We start from the raw sequence: 18329 nt of genomic DNA, 5'->3' as shown, positions 1-18329 counted from the left end.
AGCGGCCAAACTCTGACACAGAAGCATGCTCTTGCTAAACATGCCTTTCGGCAACTATTCCACTGATGATAGAAAGTTCGGAAAGCGTGAGAAAGCCATGATTTATTTGTACTGGTTCTTATAAGAACCTATGCAAGTAGTTTCTTAAAAGTGCTTTCACTTTTTGGTTGGCTGGTGGGAGTGGGGGGGTACGTGTAGAGGGAGGGGTCATTGATGCTTTTCTTCATTTAATCAGTGAATGTTTGTGGACTCTGCCAGGTACTGGGCCAGGTTCTGGGGCAGCCATTGAGGTGGGTTGTTCTTGCCCTTGGGGGACTTACGGCAGAGTGAGAGTGGGGAACTGAACAGGCAGTTATCATATGATGTTCTAAGTGGGGTGGTGGCTGGGGAATGTGAGGGGCTGGGCACATGATTAAATTTGGGAGAAAGCCATGCCTCCTTTGACATCTGCAGGATGAACAGGTGGGAATCAGGTAGAAAGGGCAAGTGAGGATATAAAGATCTTGCCTCTCCATACCCTTTCACCCCTCCTTCTTTCTGGGGGGGATTTTTATTTTTTTCTCAGCAGAAATAAATGCTCAGAGATGAAGTTTCCGGAAACCAGAGATGAGTTATCTGCAGCTGGCCTGAGGCAGGAAACTCACATTTTCCTTCTCTCTCCAACCACCCTGCTTCTGTTCTTGTTGGGAGGGAAGTGTCATGAAGGAAACCCCAGAGATTTTCAAGGAAAGAGGAGGTTCCAAGAATTGAGCTCAGTCTCTGACAGGTCGGAGCTGAAACGTCCTGGTTCTGAGTCAGTTGGCTGTCTGAGGCCCGGAAGGGAGCTCCACCTCAGATGCTTCCAGCTCTGTGAGGGAGTCTGTTGACTGTACTGGGACCCACAGCTGCGGGCAGAGCTGGGAGGGGAGGAGAGGAGAGGCCGGATGGAGCCCACAGGCTGGCAGAAGGGACCAGTCTGAGTCAAGATTCTGTGCGGTAATGATAACAGTAGACGTCAGCAGAACATTTATTTAGTGCGTGCCAGGCTCTGTGTGTTAACTCTTGTAAAACTCACCACACCCCTGTGAGCCGGGTGCCACTGTATCCCTGTCTTACAGATGAGGAAATAGAGGCACAGGGGACTGGAATAATTTGCCCAGAGTCGCAGAGCTAGTTAGTAGCTGACCTGGGACTTGAACTTGAGCCTCCCACGTTCCTCAACACCCAGTAAGTGGGCGGCAAGAGGCACATGCCTGGCATTGTCCGGATTTAGGCCTGATGCCCCTGGATGTAGATTCATGAACAGATCATCAAATGAGTGGGGCATTGTCTTCTGAGGACCCGCATTTGGGAGGCCTGCAGGCGAGATCTTCTCTTTTGGGCCCAGGTCGCTCTGCCTGGCCGTGTGTTGATACCTTGTGTCTGCTCTAGTTGAGAAACAGACTCATCTCTGGGGACAGGAAGAATCGTTGAAGGGAAGTAGCGAATCAGAGACCTCTGGAGTTGGCCCATGAAGTGGTCGGCCTGCACAGTGTTTGGAAATCTGGACATCCCACCTAAAGATCCAGGCCTCTCTGGAAAGTCTACATCGGGCAACGCTGCATCTGGAACTGGTCAGTGGGAGCGAGCCCTGGCTGCTGGTTTCAGTGGAGTTTGCTGCAGCCCCGCTGTCTGTGCCCGTCTGCTTCCCTCACTCACCTTACCTGCCTGCCCCTGTGGGGATGGGGGTACCACTGCCTGATGTTCAGGTGGGCCTCTGTTTGAGTTGGGATCTGCCAGTGTATGGCCTCAGGGAAGGCTCTGAGCAACAGTCGCCTCATCTGCAAAATAAATTCCTACCTTAGAGGCTATTGGAGAATTCAAGATGCTTTGTGCCATCTGCTTAGCACAGTACATGTGACATAATTAGGAGCTCTGGAAATGCTTTTTGTTGGTTTTCTCCATCTTTTTCACTGTCCCCACTGCCACCCACTGGGGTGCAGAAAACAGAGGGGTGTGAGAATCCTAGAATTTTATCTGAGTTATGCACACAACCTTTGATGGGTCCCCATAGAATGGGCCAGCAGAGGAAAGGGATGTTTCCCTGTGTTACTGCTTAAAAGACGCCACCTCCTTGAAACGTGTCCTATTGCAGAAGCGAGGTGGGTGATCTCAGGAGGATTTAATGATCATGTTGGACAGGCACTGGCTGACGAGCTCTAGCAGTAGGCACAGGACCCTGAGGCCCCCTGCTGTTCCTAGACCATGAGGACATCTGGCTAGATCCCCCCAAAAGGCCTGGGTACTTGCAGCAGCCCCTGATTGCCAAATGGCACAGAAATACTTCACAACTGATATGGTTTCCCCACTCGTGCTGGCTAAACTTTAGCCCTGTGGCACCTGTCTCCAAGCTGTTGCATTATCCTTTGGGATTTTGCTGCCTTGGGGCTTTCCCTGTGCACAAGACAGATCATGGCTCGCATCTAAGGTGATTTCTCTACACCATTTCTGCCACTCCATATGCCCTGCCTGCCACCTGGTCCTCCCTGTACCTCGTGACCAGCTAGAATCCAGCTTGGGCTGTGCCTCGTTTACCTTCAAGCCCACAGAAGTGGGAAGTTGAGTTGACAAGATGGTGTGGGGTGAGATGATGGTCTGTGTAATAACAGGAAATCCTGTCATCTGGGGTGGTGTCTCACCCAGTCAGCCTGGAGGAAAAGGGGGTGAGATAGTACAGATCAGCGTGTGAGTGGTTCCTCATTTCTCCTTATTACTGCCCTTTTGGCTTCTGACTGAACTTCATGCCCCATTTCCCTTTTGAGTCCCACATAAGCCTTCACTTCCCATTACTCTCAGGTCCCCACTTCCTTCTCTTTCTAGCTCAATGGCTGATGGTGGTGACGGTGGTGATGATGGTGCTGGTGGTGATGGTGATGGTGGTGATCATGGTGGTGGTGATGGTGGTGGTGGTGATGATGGTGATGATGGTGATGGTGGTGGTGGTGTGGATGGTGATGGTGGTGGTGGTGGTGGTGGTGGTGATGGTGGTGGTGGTGATGGTGGTGGTGGTGTTGATGGTGATGGTGGTGGTGGTGATGGTGGTGGTGTTGATGGTGATGGTGGTGGTGGTGGTGGTGGTGATGGTGGTGGTGGTTGGTGATGGTGATGGTGGTGATGATGGTGATGGTAGTGGTGGTGGTGGTGGTGGTGATGATGGTGGTGGTGGTGGTGATGATGGTGGTGGTGATAGTGGTGATGGTGGTGGTGGTGGTGGTGGTGGTGATGATGGTGGTGGTGGTGGTGGTGGTGGTGGTGATGGTGGTGGTGGTGGTGATGATGGTGGTGGTGGTGGTGGTGGTGATGGTGGTGGTGGTGATGGTGGTGGTGGTGGTGGTAGTGGTGATGATGGTGATGGTGGTGATGGTGGTGGTGGTGATGGTGGTGGTAGTGGTGGTGATGGTGGTGGTGGTGGTGGTGATGGTGGTGGTGGTGGTGATGATGGTGGTGGTGGTGGTGGTGATGGTGGTGGTGGTGATGGTGGTGGTGGTGGTGGTAGTGGTGATGATGGTGATGGTGGTGGTGGTGGTGGTGGTGATGATGGTGGTGGTGGTGGTGATGATGGTGGTGGTGGTGGTGGTGATGGTGGTGGTGGTGGTGGTGATGGTGGTGATGGTGATGGTGGTGGTGGTGGTGGTGGTGGTGTTGATGGTGATGGTGGTGGTGGTGATGGTGGTGGTAGTGGTGGTGGTGGTGATGGTGGTGGTGATGGTAGTGGTGGTGGTGGTGGTGGTGATGATGGTGGTGGTGGTGGTGATGATGGTGGTGGTGATAGTGGTGATGGTGGTGGTGGTGATCATGGTCATGATGGTGGTGATGATGGTGGTGGTGACACTTGCCGAGCCTTGCTGTATGCCGGGCACTGTTCTAGGAACTCACCGTTCAAGGATTAATTCGTTTAGCCCTTGCGATAATCCTGTGGAGTGGCTACCCTTACTATCCCCAAATTCCAGTTGAGGAAACAGGTACAAGGGACTAAACTGTACAGTTAACGTGCAAAGGTTACTGCTGACCACAGGCTTCAGACCCAGGCAGCTGCCTCCAGACCCTCAAATTCAGTGTGAGACATCTCTCCTCTCCATCCTGAGCTTGCTGCATGCCCTCCTCAGTAACCTCTGCATTTCCATTTTCTTGTGTATAAAAAGCGGTTTTGTTTTATGCTTAAATGAGGAAATACATATACATTGTTGACAATGGTGCCTGGCACTTAGTAAGTGCTCAGTAAACTTTAATTGGGAAATAAAGCTAGGCTCCATCCTAGGAGCAATTTGTTTTTGTTTATTATTATTATTTGCTCCAATATGTAATTACTTTCCTGTTTCCTAGGAAGAGACCCTAGGAAAGGATGGAAAAAGTGGAAGGAAGGCTGCCGGGTTCTGTGCCTCTGTGCCCAGGAGGAACATCTGTCCTAGGTTTTGGGAATCAGGATTTCCATCTCTTCCGTATCTAGGGAACCACAAGGCACGGGCTCTTCGATTCTGTTGTCTTTCTTCTGCTTTTCTCTTCTTTCTCGTGCTTTACAAGCTAAACTGGCAAATGTAGTGAGGAAGGATATAGGGTGAGTGGTCCCTCTGTGAATTTAGGTCTGTGCATCCCTAATGCCTTGACACTTTCCATTCTTTGGACGAGATGGTACCCCTGCCTCCTGAGAGAGGGGTCCCGATGGGCAGGAGTCATTGTCTGAGCTCTTGCATCCTTCTCTCCTAGCACCTCACACCACATCTGACACAGAGCAGGTTTTCAGTAGACGTTTGTGATTTGATGAATTAACTCATGGGGTCCCGATGTTCTATCAGTCACCCGTTCCTGTTTTGGAGGGAAGCTACTGATGAGTGCCCCCTGGAGATGGTACCTCAAGGTAGAGGGGCGGGAAATCCCTTTCTCTCAGTTCAGCTAAGACCAGGGTAGAGTTTTTGAGAAGTACCCTTTCCTTGTAAACCAAGTGCAAGCAGAGCAAACACAGAATATAGACATAGATGGTGGATCTTGCACTGTGACTCAGCGGCAGACTGTCCTCAGCTTGGCTGAGCCAGCTCAGTCCTCTCCTCAACCCCCTCTCTCTGCATTAAGTTCTCGGGTTACCAGCCTGGGGTGGGTTTGCATTGGCAGATTCTCAGGACTTGTGGGATTCTCTGTTCCCCTAGGACAGTCTGCTTCCTGATATTGTGCCCTTGATGTGGGAACGCACTCCCACAATTCCTTCTTGGCCTCAAGCCATCTGTTGGTAACCCTGATGGTGGTTATTGTTAATTCAAAAAAATTTTTTTAATGTTTTTGAGTATGATGTGTTCACAGTGTACTAAAAATTTACATATACAACGAGATATACATTGAAGAATCTCCCTCCCTTGTACTCCAGAAACCCAGCTCCTACTCCCCTGCCAAAGATAACTTTTATTACAGTAGTTTATTGGTTATTCTTCCAGAGGTTCTTTACGCATATATGAGGAATATTTGTGGAAAAGCAGCTGGGGATACTTGACACTTTATATGAGGTCCACAGACTGGGGTCTAACGAGGTGGTTTGGTGTCTCTAGCACAGCGTTTCCCAACTTCAGGGGATAAAGTTTGCTAAAGTGTTTTGCTGCCCTACTTAATTTCCAGTAACAGCTTCAACCTTCTCCAGCCTCCTACTTGGGAAGATGGAGAGGAGGAGACACAACCCAGTGCATTTATATATAATTTTGAAAATGCATGTGTGTTTTGTGTGTTTAAAAATTAAGATACCGAAAAAAAAATCAAGGTACTGTATATTTCAGTTCAAAGGGCCTCTTGGAAACCAAATCATAGCTATGACAGAACAGCAAGTTAGAGCAGATTTGACAAGTGAATTTGTTGCTCTCGTGTAAATAAAAAATACATATATTTTCTCTTCCCTTCTCACAAGGTAGCACATTATACACACTGTTCTGCATCTTGCTTCTTTCTGACTTAACGTAATGTAGATATTTTCATATCATTACTTAAGAGCACTTACTTATTCCCTTTTGTTTTTTTATGGCTACTTAGAACTTCATTGTATGAATGAACCAGGTTTTTATGAGCACTTTATTGGTGCACATTTACGTTGATTCCATATTTCACCGCAGCGGAAGTGCTGTACATGTATGTATTGACCTTGTCTAACTCGTAACATGTTCAGACAGAAATAAGACAGGATTTTGTAAGGAACAGGGTAGCTTACTCATTTACCCACCCAGGACAATAGAATGTTGACTTAAATGATCAGCTAGGGTCTATTCTGTTCTGATAATTCTGTACAACAATACCTAGTAGAGAGGGTTTTGAACATGGGATTCTCTTACAATACCTGGTTATAGTCTATTACATTTAACATATATAAAGCAGATTGCCACACCTGTGTCTGTTTCCGCTTCAGTAAAGGACTGAGGACTACTCTTAATCAGTGTGGTGGAAGCACCTCTTCGTATCCCGCTTCTTTATTCTTATCCATCACCATCTTGCTACCCCTGGTATGGCTGCTGCTAGCTTCTGGGTCCTTTTGGCTATGCCTTTGTTTTGGCAGTTGCAACAAGTTCACTCCTTTATCAGCTGATTTCTACCTCCAGCTTTGCCTTCCTGTAATGCTCTGCAGAATTCTGGCCTTGGCCGGGGCTTGCTGCGGTTCCGGCTGTAACATAAGGGTGATGTACCGTTGCTGTCACTGCAGTCTGCAGCCTTTCTGCCCTCCCTGATAGGTAGAGGAGGAGATCTCTTGGATTCCTCAGTTGTGTAGCATCACGACGCTCCCAGGGTACCACCTGTCTAATCACGTCCAGCCCCAGTTTGTTACTTCTCTACCTTGCTCCCAGTGGGTTTCCCTAGCTCTTGACCCTGAAGGCTTACCTGTACTGACGACCTCTGTCTCTCTTTCCATTTTACCTGGAGCGTCTACATGAACACAGCGTCCTCCCACCATGGCTTCCTCGGGACACCAATTCCATAGCCTGCATTTTAGTCTCAGAACTGTGTTGACCCCTTAACATTGTAAGTGCCCAAGATAATGCTTAAGAAACTTTGTTAGTAGTAGCCCATTATGACTTGTTTTTCCACTTTTTTTTTTTTTTTTTTTTTTTGCGGTACGCGGGCCTCTCACTGTTGTGGCCTCTCTCGTTGTGGAGCACAGGCTCCGGACGTGCAGGCTCAGCGGCCATGGCTCACGGGCCCAGCCGCTCAGCAGCATGTGGGATCTTCCCGGACCGGGGCACGAACCCGCGTCCCCTGCATCGGCAGGTGGACTCTCAAGCACTGCACCACCAGGGAAGCCCTGCTTTTCCACCTTCTGATGACGCTTGGCTTCTTCACCTATTGTTTTGAGACTTCCCAGTGGCCATGAAGACTTTGTTGGGAGGTGCTTCTCTTTCTGGCAGCCAGAAGCAGCCTCCCTGCCTCTTCCTGTTTCAGGGCCTCCCTCTGGGCCTGCCCACTTGATTTCTGTGTCCCGTCTGAGTGACGCCTCTGGCCTCGAAGACCAGCCATGACCCACCTGCTCTTGGCCCAGTGACCGATGAAGGCTTCCCTGTCTCTGTCAGACCCACCCACATCTGGGTGAACCCCTGGGTTCTGTGGATGGAATGGCCTTCTGAGAGCCTGACATTCGCTTGGATCTCAGAATGCAGTGTCCACCACAGACACATTTTCTGTCCTGGGAAAAGGAAGGTATCTTCCTTGCTCAGCATGAGTTTTCAGCTTTCCAGGGCTCTTTCTGGTGCAGAAATTTAGATCATGGGTGTTTCTTCTTCTTGTGACTCAGTCTTATTGTGTCTATCTTCTGCACCTTGTGACATCTTGTTGTAACTTCCTGTTTATCCTACAGCGACACGTGAGAATGTATTTTTTGAGGAGTTAAAACCCAGCAGGTGTTGTCAGAAGCTTGAGTGTTTGCTCTTCTGTAACCGGGTCCAGTGGGATGAGTAAATGAAATTATTGGAAGTCCTGAAGACTTTTTTTCCCTGGATTCTTGGTTTTAGCTTCCTCAGCTTATTTGGATCAAATTAAAGAAAGAACAGTAGGGATAGTCCCATGATTTCTCTCAGGGAGAAGGAGGTCTGGTGCCAATACCGCCATTTTTTATTTTTATTTTTTAAGCACTTAAGACTCTTTGCACTTACCTCGGGAGTGTATCGATTAACCTGCTAGCTCTCCATACCCCTCCCCCCAAGGATGTAAGCTTCTTGAGAGCAGAGACCTCACCTGTCTTGTTCACTTCTGCAAGCCTGCTGCTAGAATAACGTCTGGCTCATAAAGAACAGCAGAATAAATGTTTGTGCTGGATAAGTAAAATCGATCTGGTCTCCTTTGAAGGACTCTTAAGTCCCTTTGGGATGGGCAGTAAGGCCACGGAAACCATGGCACCAAGCTCAATGTCTCCGATGGATTTGGAGGCGAGACTGGGTAGGGTTATGCAAAGAGATGTTGAATTTGCAGAAGGTCTGGGTTTGAATCTTAACTCTGCCACTGACTTATTTGGGAGACCTCTCTGAGCCTCAATTTCTTTATCTATACACGAGAGATAATAACTGCTCCCCAACACACACACACACTTTACAATCCTTGGGTGAAGAATGTATGAAAAATGCATTTTAAACCGTAAAGTCTGCAAATGAGGGGGAATTACAAAACCATGGCCTTTCTCTTCCTTATTTTTTTGCTGCACGTGAAGCCAGGTGCCCCTGCCTGCCTCCATCTCTGTTAGAATTGGGATCTCCTGTGGCTGCCCTCTTGAGATGCTTTATCTGTAAAAGTGAACTAAGGAGCAGATGCCTTCTAGGAGTTCCATCCGCCCCAATTCCTAATGACCTTGGTGGGGGTGGGGTATTACTGGGGCCTAGGAAAGCACACTTCCGGCTCAGGCCTGGCCTCGGCCCCTGTGCCACTGGTGAGCACGGCAATTCACCACGCATCTGTGAACTCCAGGAGCTGTAGCATCAAGGGCTGCTTGACGGTTTTTCTCTCTTTCCAGGCGGCTGCTGAAGAGTGAACTTGGATCGTTCATTACAGACTATTTTCAGGTAAGCTGTGTGGGTCTGAGCATGTGTTATATTGTGCACATGGGTACATGTACCTAAAGGGGTGAACGATACTGTACACCTGGACATGCCTTCAACATCCAAAATTATGTATCCTGAGTTCACACTACATGCTGGGCATTGCAGTGCAGCCCTACTACGTGCTGGGCACTGCAGTGCAGTGGCAGTGGAGGCGTACAGGGCAAACGTGGAGACTATAGCCTCAGACAGCGGTTCTCAGGCTTTTTGGTCTCAAGGACCCTTTTATGCTCTTAAAAAGGATCATTTATTTGGGTTATCTCTATGTATTTTCACCGTATTAGAAATTAAGCCTGAGAAAATTTACTGTGTGCCTTAATTCATTCAAATAATAAACCTACTACATGTTAGCATAAACGGCATTTTTATGAAAAATAACTCTCTGAAAATAAAAAGATAGGAGAGTGGTATTGTTTATATGTCTGCAAATCTCTGCCTGCAGACTGGATCCTCGTATCTGCTTCATAGTCAATCTATTGTGATATTGCCCGTCTGGAAAATATCGCACCTAGACTCTGGAAAATTCGACAGTACACTCACGGAGGATGCAAGGCAAATAACAGCTTAGTGTTGTTAAGGAAATCGTTTTGACCATGAGGAAAAGGTCTGGGTGATCCCTCAGGGGACCCCAAACCACACTTTGAGAACTGGTTTCCTAGTGCCATTCCTTCCCACTTCCCTCCCACTCCGTGTATGGTACCTAACTGAGTGTAATGCTGTGTCCCTTTAGCCAAGTTCTTTCTTGTCACTAAGCCTCTCTGTTCTGTTAAAGATAGATTGAATCAGATAAGCTAACATCCCTCCTGCCTAGACACTGTTGTTATGCAGCTAATGAGTTCAAGATTCCAGGTGCAGTCAGGATGGTTTCTAATCCACTGACACGAGATGCCTTCCTGACTCCATCCAAAGACACGTGGTGGGAAGTCCCCACACAGATTTTTTCAATAGTCAATACTATAGTACTGCAGGATCCATGGTTGGTTGAATCTGTGGATACAAAACAACCTCAGATACGGAGGGTCAACTATAAATTATATTGCAGATTCTCGACTACACGGAGGGTTGGTGCCCCTAACCCCTCGCGTTGTTCAAGGGTCAACTGTATACATATTTGTTATTCTAAAGTGTAATCCATCCCTTTTAATGGGAAGGTGACATAAAAGTCCATACTAAATTGGTTTCAGGTTGGTGATATTATTCTGTATCCCAGGTGAGCATACTTTTAAGACAGTTTAAAGAGTTTTTAGCTTTTAAAAACAACACAGGCATCCTTCCAGTTTCTTTCCATAAATCAGGAAGCTTAAACTTTTATGTGCACTTTAAAAGAATGACAAGTGTCAGTTGTTTCTCTCTCACATGCACACACACACCCACACACCCCAGAAAATGACCACTTGGCCACTCTAAATCTGGACAAAGCAAGACCCAGCAGAAGGCTGGAATTCAATCAGGTCAAATGTCTCAGCTGCTTGAAAGAAAACCCCTGTCCAGGGAGAGACAAACAAAGATTAAAAAAGAGATAATTAGTCACAAATGTGAATCATTTCAGTTGCCCTTGACTCAAAGGTCAGTCTTGTCCTCACTCTCTTCTCTTGCTGTCTCCTCTAGTGATTGAGTTTTAAATCCAACTACAGAGAAGTGGTTTTTCAATCCCTCCTGGTGAAACCTGCCAGCCCAGCTGCCTTCCTCATTGACATTTAAAATAGACAGGGTTCTGTGTGGTTTCGGTCAAGTTTGAAATGTCAGTCATGTCTTGGCTTTGGGGGCTACCCCTCGGATGGGTGGGGAAGGGCATTTGGGTGGGGATTTATTTATCTGGAAAGCCCTGAGGTTTGGGGGGCGGTAAGTGCTGCTTACAAAGTATGCCAGACACTTAACAGCTGGTAACCACATGGCATTTTTTATCGAGTGCTTAATCAGAGAAACTGCTTGGTGAATATTGAGTCTCTTTCTGGGGGTGTGGGGTATGAACTGGTTTTCACAGTTTTGAATCTGGGTTTTTCCTTAGTTTAAGGTGTTAGACTGGAGAAAAGCCTATCCTAGACACTGTTTATTAAACTGTAGGTTTTAAGTCTCATGTGGGCACAGAGCCTTTTTTAAAATGTGTTTGGTTCTCCAGTCCCTAGAAATTACCCAGCACATAGTAGATGCTCAATAAACTTTATTGGGAGAGAGGGAGGGGTTGTCCACCACAGATACATAAGAGATTTTAGGAGTTGTGCACAATGGTATTAAATAACATTCGCCTTTGTGCTAAGTGTTTCCTTTCCTTATTTTCCTTTAGCACTTCTGATCGTGCCAGGGAGAGTCTTGGTTTGTGCCCTTGTGTCTGTTAAACTTCTGCAAGGCTTGGTGATCTCTTGTTTAAGGAAGAGAGAGCAGGTTTCAAAATTAGTGTCTTCAGCTAGAAGCAGTGTCTAATTAGGATTACATAACATCATTTTGTTGACATTGAGTTGATCCTTGAGTTACATTCTATTTATGGTAAATGGTGTTGCTGTGGTTTCTTTTATAAACATATTTATGTTTTTAAAAAGTGGATTGATTGAAGAAAAATAGTATACAAAGAATAATAGTGTATGTGGCCCTGGCTGTGACCAAGTGGTGAAGGTGGTTCAAGAGAGACTCAGGTTTGGGAAGTCCTTCCCTAAGCACCCTTGAAAATGGGCTGGTTTCAAAGCCACACCAAGAAGAGCTTTTCAGATGAAGAGGGAAATCCAGGAGGCAAGGCTGATAGAGGTGACCTCAGCCTTCACACTCAACTATCGGATGTAGTTTCAAGAGGGAAAGTCACAACGGGCTCCAGAAAGAACATTCCTCCAGCAAGGAGGAGGGAGGAAGGTCTGGGGACAAGTGAGGAACAGAACCAGCGGGGGGGACAGGTAAGACCCAAATGCCATGGACGTGGCTGTTGGGGAAGATGATGAGTGGGTTCCTCCGTGTGGAGGATGAGATGGCCACCCCCCCCACCCCGCCTGGACATCTGGACTCAGCAATGAGGTCTGTCTCCTGGGACCCAGACCCCCCACCCCAGAGATTACTACTTGTAAAAGCCATCACCGGGCTTCCCTGGTGGCGCAGTGGTTGAGAGTCCGCCTGCCGATGCAGGGGATACGGGTTCGTGCCCCGGTCCGGGAGGATCCCACATGCCGCGGAGCGGCTCGGCCCGTGAGCCATGGCCGCTGAGCCTGCGCGTCCGGAGCCTGTGCTCCGCAACGGGAGAGGCCACAACAGTGAGAGGCCCGCGTACCGCAAAAAAAAAAAAAAAAAAAAAAAAAAAAAAAGCCATCACCGTGGCTCCGCTTTTGAAAGTGAACATTCTCATTTTGCAGCTTTGAAGAAAGACTCACAGAAAGATTGTCTTCAGTGAAGAGTAATGAAAATGACCCGAGGTGAGGGCAGGAGCAGAGCAGGCGGAAAGATGCTGCTTATCTTGTGTCTCTGCACACAGAGAAGACAGGCTGTTTGACTGACGAAAGCACAGATAGATTTCCATAAGACAGCGGCCAGAAAAATCGTTGACATTTCCAGTATTGATTTTCCTTTTTCCTCCAGCTGTTTTGAATTGCACCCGGAAGGAAAATTGGGGTTTGCCACAGGAACTCTATATCCTAGAGACAGCTCTGCGGGGATCATTGGTTCCTTTTATCTTTGGAAATGGTTGACAGGAAATGCTCTACATTTTTCTCTTACCTGATTAGGTGCCTTGGTGGTCTGGGGCCTGGGGATGGGAGAGGTGGCAGATCATACTTTCTGTGCTTCTGCATCTGCTGGTTGTGTTGTGTCTATCGAAAGCTTTTCCCCAAGCCCAGGAAGTTAAATTATTTTTGGTGGAACTAGAGTTTCGCTTGATACAGAGACTCAGTGTGTAGTCAGTGGCTTTGAATAAGATAGTACCTAAGGGGAAATTTGGCCACCATACTTGTCAGTAGGGCACGGATGATGTAAAGTTTGATGTAAAGGTTTCCATCTACTGCTCGTATCTGTGGCAGTCACAAGAGGCCACTTTCCCCTTAGCTCATCATTATCAGAGAAGGTTCATTAAGGGCGTGTGGCACGTGGCAGGGAGCTGAAGGGGAGACCCACGGAAGCATCCTGGTCACCATGGAGTTTGAAATTGGAGTGCAGGGAGGTAGATGCATCCGTATAGGGAACACACGGCATCGTGTTAACCGAAACCCTGAGTGGCTGGTAAAGGCTTAAAAACAGGCCCAGTATAATCTTTACTATTCTTGAAGATTATTAATCTTTATTATTAATAATCATCTTATTATTTAAGATTAATAATAATCTTCAAGATTATCTTAATAATCTTTAAGATTATTAAATAAGAATCTTCTTTAATCCACCTGGGAAGGCTTCTAAAACAAACGGGATTCCCAAAAGGGGAAAAGAGATGATTAGGTGAGCAGAAGGTAGTAAGGCACAATTCCCATATACTCTGCTTTGAAGGTAAAATTGGGGCCAGTATACAGAGGGGCTTTGAACAAGAGGACCTGGGCTCCAGTGAGAAGACAAGCAAGAGGGGAGAGCATGATGTCTTTAGGTGAGAAGGTCGTTAGAAGTTGCATCTTGGATTTGGCCAGTCCTTGGAAGAGAGGCCTTGGGGAGTCTGTGAACATTGGGGTGGCTTAAAGCTCCCCTTGTCTGTTGAGAGGGGAGAGAAAAGGTGCTAGTCTGGGGGCTGCCTGGAGGACCCCTGGATGCTTCAGGCTGCCCTCTTTGCCATACTTAATCTCCTCGGCAGTTACTTGAATTTTATGCAATTATTTGAATATATTTATTGGACTTTCCTGCAATTTTATGAAGATAAATGGAAAAATGGGTCTTGAAATTGATAACCACAGATCTTAATATAATTGAGAGAAGGATGGAAATCAATGGGTATGCTGAAATGGCAACTCTTCAGCCTCATTGGACCGAGGTTATTACACATTCAGTTGTTAAGGAGGGAACATGTAGGTACCAAATGCTGCAAATATATCACCTGAAGACTAGCTCTGAAAATGAGGTGTACCTAGGGATTTTATCATCCTTTTTGGCTCTGTGGGAACAGAACTCCCCCTGATATCATGTAAGTGTCTAGGTCCACATGGGTATGTGTTTTCAGGAACCCACTCTGGATGAAATTGGGTGACTTCCAAGTAGACTAGGCCAGAAATGGCAGGAGCCAGGTTTAAGGAACCATTGGGGGAAGGGATGGAAGGCAGGGGTAGATGCTGGAAAAGTGGAAACATCCAAATACATGGAAACATCCAGCAACTCAGTGGCCATAAGACGTAAAGACCGAGGTGGGAGGTCTGAGAAATACTTGTTAGACTTGGAAAGCAACAGGCGACCTTTCTTGGAGGCTGTTTCACAGCTATAAGGAAGACAAAAACAACCATCATTGTAACAACAGCTAATATTTTCAAGCATTTATGTGCCAGGCATTGTTCAACAGTTCTGAGCGATTGGTTCTCAAAGTGTGGTCCCTGGACCTGCATCTTCAGCATCACCTGAGAATGTGTCAGAAAAGCAAATTCTCAGGCCCCACCTCAGATGAACTGAGTCAGAAACTAAGGGGACTGCGGCCCAGCAGCCTGTGTTTTAGCAAGTCCCCTGTGATTCTCATGTGTGCTCAAGTCTGAGAACTGCTCTAAGCATCCTTCCTGCACTAAGTCATGTATTCCTCCTGACAGCTGATGAGGAAAATTTCATTATTACCGTTTAGCACATACTGCAGCTGAACCTGGGTAAAGGAAGGTTATCCACAATCATACAGCTAGTTAGTAAAAAGGTAGAGCGGAGATCAAACCCAGGCCATCTGGCCACAGAAGAAAATCTTTTGGATTATACTTTAAATGTTAAAAATGCCCTGAAGATATCCCCTGAAAACCCCAGAGAAGTTTCAGTGCTTTTAAATTTTATTTTACTTTATTTTTTTAGTATCCAGCAAAACAGACATGGGACTATTTTCCTGCTTCCTTGTAAAATAACTTTGATAAAAGCCCCAATTCACCCTTTTAGTGAATTTTACCCTTTTACCAGTGAAATGGTGCTAAATGAAGATTAAACTTGTACCAAGTTTCAAATTTTCTTCATTCCCCATCTGGGGCTTTCTCCCTGGTCACATCACACCCACCCACACACACCCCAGGACTGGTTTATTAAGAAGTCTCTGGTCCTGGGGGTGAGTTGTATTTATAAGACTTTTTGTTGCTTATCTAGGAATCCAGCTTCACAGGAAATGTAGACATCCTAAGAGATGATGGCTGTACTTTCAAAGTTACAGAAGAGAAAAAAAATGGAGGTGGCCCATGATTTCCATCACTGGCTTGGTGCCAACAACAGCAACTTTTGCAGACATTGCTATCCCCAAAAACAAATGCCTAGAATGGAATTATTGGTTAATAGAAGTTCTCAGTAGGCAGAGTGACATGCTGCCAGACACCTCTGGGATGGGAAAGAATGTCTCCTGTGGGAATAGCATCCACCTGGGAGCCAGGTGTATGCCTTGCCGGACATCACATATGGTAGTGGAGAGGGAGACCCCAGGAAAGTACTTCTAGAGAGGCGGAAGTTGAGAAGCTAGTAGCAGGATTGGGCAGCAGCAATGACCCAGCTGGATGGAAGCTTTGGTGGAACCCAGTTACATGGCCTGAAATTGCCAAGCCAGCTGCCCCCAGTATCTGAACAGAATGGATCTCATCTACTTTCCCTTGTGGGCAAGGGCATTGAAAACCTCTCCAACTGATAGGGCAGAAGAGTGTGATGCCTACCTAAAAGCACCAGCCTTTCTGCCAGGAAGGTCTGGATCCCAGTCCTTGCTAGAACACTTACTGGCTGTGTGACTGTAGGCATGTTACTGAACCTCTCTGAACCTCAGTCTTCTTAGTGGTAATCTAGTTGTAATCATAGTACCTACTTCAAAAGGTTGATGCAGTGACTAGATGAGATGACGTATATCAAGTGCTTTGTACAAAAAGCGAGCCGTGAATGAATGCTAGCTGTTCACCTTAGTATTTTTTTAATCATTGTTGAAGTAAACCAGAGTAATATCCTGGGGGAAAGATTTGGGCTTTGGATTCCAGCCAACCTGGGTGCAAATTCTGGTCTCACATTTGCTCGTTGCTTCTCTGAACCTCAGTTTCTTCATCTATATAAAGGGGATAAGTTTGTGGCAAAGGTAGAGCAAGATAATGCATGAGAAGGGTATAATACAGGGCCTGACAAAGAGCAAAAACCAATAAAAAAACTCCACCGTCCTTCTTTGTATTCTCATTATTATCATCACTGCTAAAGCACAGAAGCGACAGGCGGCTAGCAGCCTTAAGCATTTACAGAATTCCTACCTTGTGTGGGAATAGCATCATTCTCCTCACCCCCTAGCTTGTTGGTTCCCCATTTTCCTGAGTCCTTCTGGCCGGGTCGAGGAGGAGCCTGCTTGACTGGAGATGCATGTGGTTGACACTTACAAGCCCTGCACTACAGCGGCCCACCCTCTCCTCTGCCTTCCTCGCCACATCCTGCCCACCCTCCGTGATTACCCAGGATGAGCTCGGTCTTTCCAACCCACTGAAGGCTGCATGGTTTTGGATGCCTTTCCACAGACATCCTTGTTTTTTGCATTTTTCCTTTGAGCCTTGTTCTTCTGTTGGCAGCCCATTTTCGATGTCTTAATAAAAACAGATAGGTCAGCTGTTTTTTACTTCCGGATCTTCTGCCGTTTCCTTAGAGTGCTGTGTATTCCCCGTCCAAGTTCATTTATGGGGGCTGCATTAAGTGACAATGGGCCCATTTCCTAGGTGGCTGCTATTGAATGTTAACTAGTAATGTTAGCTAGTTACGTTCACTAGTAATGTTAACTTGTAATGTTTTTTTGGCTTGAAGCCTTTGGGCTGGGGAGGTGATGCGGTTGGTGCCATCAGGCAGGGAGTGGGACAAGAGAAATGTCAGGATCTTCTCCAGCTCTGTTCCCATACATTTTCTCAGCACCTTCTAGAGTCGGGCGTTTGTCTGGGGCTGGGAATACTGGCAGGTGAGGCCAGAGGGAACAGACACTTCGAAAGACAAACAGTGCAAGATAGCTGTCTAAATCGAGGCTGGTTTTCTTTTCTTTTTTCTTTCTTTTTTTTTAGGTCTCAGCAGCCTTAAGCCCCACAGATGTCCAGTTGGCGTGTCCTTAGGTGAAGTGACCAGCAGACAGGGTGGGCTTCGTAATTTGCAGGGCCCAGTGCAGAATGAAAATGTGGCTCCCACCAGGGTGAGGAAGGCACTCCCCTTCCCATGGACCTGTGACCACAACCCGTCGTGGACAGGGGGCTCCCAAGAGATTGTAACCTTCATGCTCTCGGTACATAGCTCAGGGGTGGTCGAGAGGCCCCCAGCTGAGTCATCAGCACTCAAGCCAGAGCTCTGCCAGCCCAGGGCAGGGAGGGGGGGCTGCCACCAGGCCTCTCGCCAAGATGCCACAGAGCACCAGGGCCTGGGCCCCTGCCCACGCAACCCTGTCACCACCCTGGGAATAGAAGGATGGCAGTGGTGGGGTAGGGCAGGGGAGACCAGCAGGGTGGAGAGCAGCGGGCGGGCGGGGGGAGCAGGGGCCTGAAAACCCCTCCTGGGGTGACTGTAGAAGGCAGGGCCATGAGTGAGCTGAGGCTGAGCCCCTGAGGTGTGTTCCATTTCCCCAGCAGGCTTCACTTACAAAACACAGATTCAAAGCTAAAGCTATTAAGAAGTGAAGATGGCAGCTGCAGAGCATTAAACCCCAAGCATGAGGCCCTTCAGAGCACCGGGCCCTCAGGATTACAGGGCCCTTTGGGGCATAGGGGGCCTGTGTGACTACAGATTCCCAGGGGAGAAAATGATTGGCTCAGTTTGAGACCCAGGTGTGGTGGAGGGCAGGCACCAAGCCAATCAGCTAAGCTGAAGATGCAGGCTGGATTCAAATGGTTCGAGCATGCAAGATGGGGCACAGCACCACTGCGTTGGTAGCGGGCGATTCTCCAGAGAAGTGGGGCTGTGAGCCAGGCTGGTCCAAAAGATCCTAACTCACTTAGCACGTGCCAAATAAAAGATGGAGACCGTACTTCTAGCTGCAGTTTATTCAACTGTAAAATAAGAGCAAAATCTACAAAGCGTAGGGGTATAGACGTTTTCAAGATGCTTTTGAAAGGTGCTTTAGCTTCCTGGAAAATATGTCCACCTAAAAATTATGGAAACTGTATGTGACCAGTTGATTTGGACCACAGGGCTGGGGAGAGGGGAGAATGACTAGATGATTCT

General features: G+C 47.4%; 1 protein-coding gene across 1 annotated transcript in view; it reads left to right on the top strand.

Moving 5' to 3' along the window:
* The window catches only part of PRR5L (proline rich 5 like), a 74469-nt gene that overhangs the window by 28241 nt on the left and 27899 nt on the right, over positions 1-18329 (top strand). Inside the window, exon 4 of the mRNA XM_060104046.1 lies at positions 8978-9026. Within this exon, the coding sequence (XP_059960029.1) occupies positions 8978-9026 (49 nt within the window). The remainder of the gene's footprint in view (positions 1-8977; positions 9027-18329) is intronic.

The sequence above is a fragment of the Mesoplodon densirostris genome, chromosome 7 (genome assembly GCF_025265405.1).
Source record: "Mesoplodon densirostris isolate mMesDen1 chromosome 7, mMesDen1 primary haplotype, whole genome shotgun sequence".
NCBI lineage: Eukaryota > Metazoa > Chordata > Mammalia > Artiodactyla > Ziphiidae > Mesoplodon > Mesoplodon densirostris.
Note: the sequence above shows the minus strand (reverse complement) of the source record. Positions and strands in the feature narration are given on the sequence as shown.